The 9151-nt window shown below is 35.2% G+C and overlaps 1 protein-coding gene across 2 annotated transcripts in view; it reads right to left on the minus strand.

Annotated features, from left to right (window-relative positions):
* Positions 1–7511, minus strand: part of ptc (protein patched) — a 15063-nt gene extending 7552 nt beyond the window's left edge. For both annotated transcript variants that reach the window (XM_018515317.1, XM_018515316.1), the window contains exons 1-4: positions 7326–7511; positions 6408–6477; positions 2662–2759; positions 2115–2328 (exon numbers count right to left, since the gene is read on the minus strand). In XM_018515317.1, the coding sequence (XP_018370819.1) occupies positions 2115–2328; positions 2662–2759; positions 6408–6477; positions 7326–7354 (411 nt within the window). In that variant the 5' untranslated portion in view covers positions 7355–7511. The remainder of the gene's footprint in view (positions 1–2114; positions 2329–2661; positions 2760–6407; positions 6478–7325) is intronic.
* Positions 7512–9151: the final 1640 nt, after the last annotated feature.

Genomic DNA, 9151 nt, shown 5'->3' on the forward strand with positions numbered 1-9151 from the left:
GGGCCGGCAATGCCGGCAATGCCGACCAGCCGCGACCAGCCGCGACCACCGGCGTAGCGCAATAATGACGCACGTCACTCGATTTTATTATTTTAATAGGCCGCCACGCCGCGCCGCGGCCCACGCGACTCGCATACTCATCGACCGTTTTCGCGCAGGGATCGTCCTTTCATTCAGAGTTCTGTCCCGCCACCCCGGCCTTCCCTCTCCCAAGCCACCTTCTTAGCTTGCGATAAATGCGACGAACGTGCCGATTGCCGCGGATTCATCGCAACGCGAGACGCGTTTTTCTATTACCGAGAATAGCGAATGTTTACCTTTTCGTTTCCCAAGTAAAAAACATACGATTGGAAGACGATTTCTGTCCATTTAATCGATTCTTCACCATTTTTAAAAATTCACATTGAAAATTGAACAAGTGGATCCATGACAAATGAAGAATTAACATAAACTATCAATTAATATGTAATGATATTGCTCATATGCTACAATAACTCAAAAAATGAAGTTTGATTATTAAAATTTTATAATATTCACACACATAACTGAAACATATAGATCGTGGAGTGACCAGACGAAATTTTTTAATAATATTTGGAATAATTTTGTTTCATTCTCTTATTTTGCAGTTCTGAATTTAAACAATTCTTTAAAAAATTAAACTGATAACAAAAACTATAGTAGGTCCTAAGAAACCGTATATTCTCTCTTTTAACATGAAAAAATATGTTTCTAAGGCCCATGTCTTTCTCGATTTTAAAAAGAAAGAAAGTTTTAACCTTCGCTTAAAGTCAAAGTAACGTTGGTGCAATCGGGTCTTATACTGTAATAAATAGGCAAAATAATTTAGCGCTAATAAATAATCATATATTTTTCTTACATAAAAATTAATTAAATATTGAATATATATATTTCTCCTTCGGATTAATTTTGAAATGTAATTTTAGTACAATAGAATTTAGTACAATAAGGAATAAAAGTATATTCTTTTAAAACATGTTCTTTTTTCTGTTCTTTTTCCGTATAAGCAACTTCTACTTGATAATTTTAGAATTACGTCGTTGTTGTAGCAAACGAGCGATATAATCTAAACTAAAACTGTCGTAATGAGAACGTTCGTAATGGGGACGTTCGACTAAAGTCTTTCGTGATCGCGCGAAAGAAATTTGATTTCAATCGCATCGAAACGCGCGGTATAATAAATATTCATCGCCGTCATTCCGCGGGCTGGACATCAAAGCACCCAGCGGTTCGCGTATATACGTACGTGCCCACAACTAGCCATCGTATCCGGTAGAGAATTTCAAACGATCGCTTGTTATTCTCGATGCGGCGCACGGACGAATGTTTCGCCGCTGACAGTCTTTATATTATCGTGTCGCACAGCGTCTTCTTTTTTTGTCCAACGCAATGCACACGAGTATTTATTCGTCGAATTACAGACTGCGACTATCGCGGATTCCCATCCCACCCTTTCGTCCCGTTTCCGAAATCTATACTTTTAGTCAAAGCACGTATTTACATTTCTTGCGCTGCAAATTGTAAAGCCTATCAGACTAGAGGTTAAGAATGAGATTGCATTGAAATTTGACCAACCAAAGCAAAGTTCACTAACTTGATATTAGTGTTCTCTTTCTTCTGATTCTCTTTAGTCAGATTTCAATCCAGTTTACAATCTTAATTTCTAGTTTGATAGGGATTTTTTTATAACATTAGGTCTGTTCGCATTGCTTGAAATTCCCAAAAATGTTTGCACTTAAAATACATATTCAGGTGTTGCAAAGAGAAAAAAACAAAAATGCTGAGTGTAAAAAGTACAAACAACACGAATAAGACCTTTTTATAGGACAGAAAGCCACTACAGTAGCACAGTGTTGTATTTTGAGGCAAGAAATGCAATGATATATAATGACAAATCTTATTCAAAGATAAGTTATAAGATTTAAGAGAATGGACCTCTATTTTTTAAAGATTAAATTCCATCTAGATTTGAGATGTACGTTGAAGAGAGAATACTTAAATATTATTTGTCTTTTGCTCCTCAACGATTTTATAGAATTCAATGGAATTGACGGTTTTAATGTCGAGCGAACAATCATGTTAACGGGTTTTACCTGTTGGGATTGTTTGTTAGGTGCGGTTTCCGGACATTCCGGATCCGCTGGATTCAGACAAGGCTTGCTCTGATAACCGTTCGTTATCCCGGCCCTCTTCATATAGTCCTCGAGTGTTTTAAAAGGAAATGAGATCAGCAAACCCTTTATCTCGTCCAACAATATGGAAGGATTCAGATTCGTCCACTTGACGCGCTTGCTGCTCTTCAGGCCACTGTTTAATCAAAAGAGAAATCGAAATTTTATTGATTTAACTAATTTATTTCTATTTGCTAAAAAGCAACTTAAAATTTATGATAAAATTCAAACAAATAGATACATAACAGAAACATTAACAGAAATTACTATAAACATTTATATGACATACAGTTAATCACATGCGAGAACAATTTATTTAATATAAATAATAATTTAAATGTCGGAAAAATAAATTTAAACGCCAATGGCATTAATATTAAACAAATTTATATATAACAGAGAATACACGAGTTTGCTCAACATCTCTTTGTCGTCAATTACAAATCGTAAAAAATTTGATAATACTTACGGTACGTGAACAGGAAACTCTGGACCCAAAAGTTTACTACCTTCCCAGAAACAATCAAGTGGTGTGATGATGGCGCAAGGGATAATACTTTCAAAGATCTGCGAACAACAAGTAAATACATTTTTTCATGATTAGAGAATCAGACGAATATGCTTTAATTAATGAAACAATAATTTAGTTTAACTAAATATCATCATTAATTGGCTTCATTTTTTTATAACAAACAATATATTCAGTTTTTAACGACAAAAATGCGGACGTATTTAAATGTCAGTTAAAACTTTCTGTAACAGATTTCGCGATGATTAAAATTCGGAGGGTTATTTCCTCTGCTCCGAAAAGTGATCGTTTTGGCGTGGAACGGCTTGAACCACACCTAACATGATGCCGCATACCGCAGCGGGACGCCGGCGTCATTATTCAATGTTAATTGCTCGTTCTCTTGTCCCGAGTTCTTCGCAACCTTGCCCCGTGCGTATGCAACCGATACGATGCGTGCACGTCCGCACGCAATTGCATAGGCATAGGAAGATTTGCATCTCGAAAGAGAGGAGGCGCACAGCATAAATCTCTCCACTGCACACTGTTGCAAATTTGTATTTTGATTTGATCAACGAGCATAATCCAACTTAAATCAAAATTACGTCTGAAATAGGACGGATTATTACTGCCTCTTATTATTGCGTCATTCTTATTATATTATTGCTACTCGCAACGAGAAAACTTTCCAATTTTTAATAAGTGCAAATTGACCGAGAAATTTTCAACGCAAATAAGCAAAGACCATATTCGATCAAAGTGTGTGGATTTAATGCCCATAACAATATTTTTGCGTGAATCTTATTGTTGGAATTTGTATAGTTCACGCAAACTGTGCGACGATCAGTCGATCCTGAAATACAGTCCTAAACTGAAGCTGGATTTTACATAATATCACAAATTAAATTTGCAAGCAATTTTCAATTCTTAATTCAGAGAGATTTGTACTCTAACTTATTTTAATTATACAATAAGTATAAAAACAGGACACGTTTATGTGTGAAATATAATAGATACGCGTTTTTATGGACTTTTATTATGTAAAAAAAACAATGTTGTAATTTTTTACATGTACTTTAAACTAAGTACCTACTCCGTAAGCAAAATGTTAACAGAATGTTGTCAGACTAGCGGCAGAAACCAAACAGAATCTGCTAATATTATACCTAGATAGGAAATTGGCGGTAGAAGTCGAGCAGAAACTGTTTTGTAGCTATTTCAATCGTAACATTATATTAATATAATTCGCAAACAAATTAGAGATACCAGATACAAATATGATTCAGTTCAGTCTAATTTCAGCGTATCATTTTAATAAAACGTTGCGGAAATCGAAAGTGTGGAGTTAACTGGACAAATATTAACTCACGAGCGGCGAATGCAAGTAGCCTATCTTAACGAATGCAAATTACAAGTTTGGTGAGATCGCTCTTTCAAATGTCATTTGGGAAATGCGATGGCGACCAAGTTCCGTTTAAACAGCGCTTAGATATTGCACAGGGTGTAATCTAAGATGATCTTATATCCCGCCGTCGGATGCAAGGCGAGGGTTACGAAAGAAACGTGGTGCGCGGACCGCCCTATTCGAGTTTCCTGGAACCCAGAGGTGGGCCCTCGTAATGGCCTAGTACCCAGAAAAACCGTATGACGATCGTTAATGTCGGAGTCGGATATTAGTCGGATCGGATTTTGTTTACCGCCCTATACGGAGAATATACCCTTCTCGCTCGCTCGCTCATTTCTTGCTATTGTTGATACTGTTAGCAAAAATAGCGAATTGTCAAGTATTTCCTGAAATCTCGGAACAATCTCCGATACCAATATCTTGTACAGAGCAAATAAATGGATCCTTTGAAAAATGTTATTCTAGTTAATAGTATTAACTTTTAATTGGGATGTAAAAATTTCACACCAAGTGATCGTTTACGCAATAAGAAACTAAATCATTATTTCCGGGTTTATAACATGTCGTATATGCACGTCGATAATTTTTTGACGATGCGGAGGATATTGGTGGAGCTATCATAAAATTTAAATATCTTTGGCGTATTTCTGTAGAGAAAAACGAGATCCTTATTGATGAATATTTCAACTTAATAACTCGCAATGTAGACTATCCTTGCTCAGGCTTATTATTGTAGTGGATAATACTTTTCGCTTCTGATTAAAATTAAACGATAATGGAATTGTACGTGTTATGTAACGTTAAGAGAGAAAGCGAAGAAGAGAGGAGAAGAAGAGAGGAACCAGATTCATGGCCAAGCATAAGTTTTTGACGGCGCATAAAAAAAGCAATCCTTCGCGCGAAACACGTTTATGATGTCCCGGAAGCGAGGATTGGCGTTCGTTATGAGATTTCAAGACGCGCGTTTTTCCTCTCGAAATACCACAGCCACCGTCGCGCCGTTCTCTAACGCGCGAAGTGATATAACGTACACGCATGTTAATCTCTTTTCGACGATGCGGATATCGATGGAGTCGTCATAAAATTTAAATATCTTTAGCATGATATTTCTTTAGAGAAAAATGAAATCCTTATCGATAAATATGTATGTATATACCTACAACGTGTTGATTGATCTTTTGACTATTGCATAATTATATAAAGAAATAACAAATGAGCAACAGAAAATAGAATTTTAAGCAAATTACCGAAGAATTCATCACATAAACGAATTCAATGTACGACTTGTACGGTACAGATTATTAAACCAGGGAATAGTTTTTTATTGCGTGAACAATCACTTGGGATTATTTTTACATCGCAATTATAAGTTACTATTACTAACTAAAATAAAATTTTTTCGTTTCTTGAAGCTGTGTTTTCGCGAGAAAATTGAGTTTAAATATTGCCAAGCATATACAATATGCATTTAACTTAATGGTCTCAATTTAATGGCTCTCGCTGTAGGCTATTATCTTCGCTCATGTTTATTATTGCATAGCGTATTTATTATTATACTGGGTAATTAAGAATATATAATAAAAACAAGATATTCACGAAATTTTATTACTTTATAAATTATTATAAATTGTCCACTCTGTTAAATACACGATTCTGCTCTTTAAAGTATAAATTTGTATGGACACTTCCTAGCGTGTTTTGATACTTTCATGTATCAATTAAATCCGTATTCGGTGAATATTTAAAACCAAAAACAAAACCTCACGAAAAAATATTTTTCTACGTTTTCAACATAATGTTTTCATTAAATGTAGAATCACGTTTCCTTCCCGATTGTACTATCAGTTCACAAACATATCCTGTACAAATAGACGATAATATTTAATATTCTTAAAAAAAGAAATAAAAGGTATAAATTCTTGATCAATAAAAAAAACTACTATGATTAAACTTTATTTTCTGTCTATTAAGATGTAAAAATTACAGATGACAGAACCCAAGTTAATAACCGATTGATAAGGAATGTGTATCGTGCTCGAAAATGTCGATACCGGACGTGCGCGATATTTCGCTAACGACGGCTATCGATAGCTTATTACGCGGACACGTCGTGCACGTGTCACGTGCGCGCATTGATGCCTTCACTAGGGGTCTAATGGGACCGGGAGACGGTGCGTAAACACGTGCTCGCGCGCGCCATTCATGCTGTAGGTGCGCGCGTGTGTGCATCCGTCTCGAGTGCGTATACGTGCGTGTATATATATACATATATATATATATATGTGTGTGTTAGCTGCATTACCTGGTCGATGTAGTGCATGTCGAAGTTGGGTATGCTCGGCGCGTAACACAAGTCCTTCAGCTTCCACGTGCTGCAAATGACACATGCATTCGTGACTACGAGACTTTGCGTCATTTCATTCTTAAAGTAGAGACAAGATCAATTTGCGAAAAGCGATATTAACTAATCGCTAAATTACTCCGATACTTGAAACACTTAATAAAATAGAGAAAGCAATAGATAAATGAATGATTCGATATCAAGATGAAAATGTAAAGAAAACTTTTTTTCTCGTCTTTTGGAGTTTTGCTTCCGAAAAAATTGAAAAATTAATTCGAAAGATTAATATCTACTGTTACCTTAAGTAATTATGTTTTTACATAAATTGTTACAAAAAGTATTCGAAGAAATAAGTTATTAAAAAATTTAACGAACTGTATTTAAAAAGTATATAATAAGTAATATTTGAAATTTTGTTGGACAAGTTATTTATGAAGTATAAAAATCATTTCTATTTTCTTAGATAGAATACATTTATCTACATTCTCATATCATCGACTGATGAAACGAATTCATCGGTTTATAATATACAGCGTCATTAAATGCAAACTCCAAATAGAATAAACATTATGTCAATTACTCAATTCTTAAATTAAATTTTCTCGAAAAAAAAAAAAACATTTTTTTATACGAAAGAATGTTATTCCGCATTCCCAACTTACTCTCTCGCGTGTAATATCTCCTTTCTCGCGATTTGTATCACCGTTAACGAGTCTCCCAGTATAAACGCCACGATCCTTCTTCTCGAGGGGATTAATTATGCCGCCGAGCGCGGCCTAGTCTCTCTCTCTTTAATTAATTCGGCTTTCGAATTAAACGCCGGACGTTCCCTTTCCGTATACAAATAAGAAAACACAGTGAGAGGAGAAAAAGACTCACATATCGAACAGGTGCACCTCCACATTCATCGCAGCCTCCAGCACCGCCAAATGTTCCCTGAGCGCGGCCGGGTGAAGGATATTCGCCCCGGAATGCCTCGGCGTTTGGATGACGAGCTGATGCGTCGAGGCGGCTGCCTCGCCGAGAACTTCCGATGCATAGGTAAGCTCTTTTTGTAGCCTTCCACCTTCTGCAAAGAGAAGTCAGCGAGTAATTATTCACGAGTTCGAGAATATTTAAGCGATTCTGTCTCAAAAAATTAATTACCTACAATAAATTCGAAGGAAACTATAATTATTGATATTAATGTCGTTTTATTTCTTGTCTTCTTACATTTATATAAGGAAATGAGATTTTTATCACTATTTTATACACACGTACATATAATGCATTTCCATGTATTTTTATTAGAGCACAAATAAAAAAAAATATTATTGAAATAACTTTTTCTAGATGATAGATATTATCACCAATAATTTTTTTATATTACTTTTAAATCCGATTTAAAATAATCATTTTTTCATTATTTTGAAAATATATGTAATTCATCTTAAAATATTCGATAAATATAATTATTCGACAAATAATTTTCTTACATTGTCATTTGTGGCGCAAACGATAATTTTTACGTCGAGTTTCCTACTGAACGATACGAAATAAGATTATTTGAATGATGATCGCTCAAACTCGCTGGACTTTACAAGAAGATTAACAGTCGCAAGTTTCAGGTGTTCCTTCAGTGACTTTGTAAGCCTTCCAACGGACGATGTTTGTGATCAGCGCAGTTCCCCGAAGAGAAACATTGGTCGAGACAGTGTTGTAACATACACGGTCCTACACGTCTTTGTACTGACAAAAATTCCTGGCAGTCTACCAATAAAACATTCCCAGAAACTGACATGAAAATAGCGGACCGAAACGCGGCAAGAGGGGGCGATTCGCAATCTGGCTGTCACAGATCGTCCCTGCTAGCGTTACCGAGCCGTTGTTTTCCTTCTAATGATTACAGACAGCTTTTTGCTCAAATATTTTAGCATAAAATCGATACAATGAGAGAAACTTTTGATGTAAATAATTTTTTTGGTATGTGAATACCAAAATTTGGTTATGTTTAATTAAAAAATTATGTTGTTTTTTAATCAAAATTTAGTTAGAATAACAAAATTTTAAGTAAAACAACATAATTTTTAAATTAAAACATAAAATTTTTTGGTAATTTAGATAACATTAAAATTAACAGCGCGCGTTAAGAAAAAATTGTGGAAAAAAATAAACGGATGAAATTTTAGAGATAAAAATTGCTTAATTTACTGAAGAGAAAAAAAACGCGTGGTCTTCGCATGATTTTACAGCCGATATACTATTTTTGGTGCGTATTTTTATCTTTATCTATTGGTAGGCATTTTATTTTTATCCACTAATTAAGAGAATTAAACGTAATACAAAAGTTAACGACGGTTTATAAAATAATGACAAAAATCTCCATTTTTTTGTATAACACGAATGCATTAAATTAATGCTCTTAAGTCAGTTCAATTTATTTTCAACGCAAAAGGGACCGTCGAAATTCTCCGTTTCTGACAATATAATCCAGAAGTTTTGAGAGAAAGCTTTCGGAGCGGAGAGAATGCTTTGCGGCTTCAACTGAGGGAAACATCCAAGTGTTTTCGTTCAACGTCGCGGTATCGCGGTTGTTTTCCATCGTTCTCCGAATAAAAGGAAGATCTTACGAAAGAGATTTCGGAGCGATCTTAAAAAAAAAAAGAGAGAGAGAGAGAGAGAGAGAGAGAGAATGAATGATTTTGCGTCAAAAGTGCGCACGCATA

This window comes from Trachymyrmex cornetzi, unplaced genomic scaffold (assembly GCF_001594075.2).
Source record: "Trachymyrmex cornetzi isolate Tcor2-1 unplaced genomic scaffold, Tcor1.1 scaffold57, whole genome shotgun sequence".
NCBI classification, from domain to species: domain Eukaryota; kingdom Metazoa; phylum Arthropoda; class Insecta; order Hymenoptera; family Formicidae; genus Trachymyrmex; species Trachymyrmex cornetzi.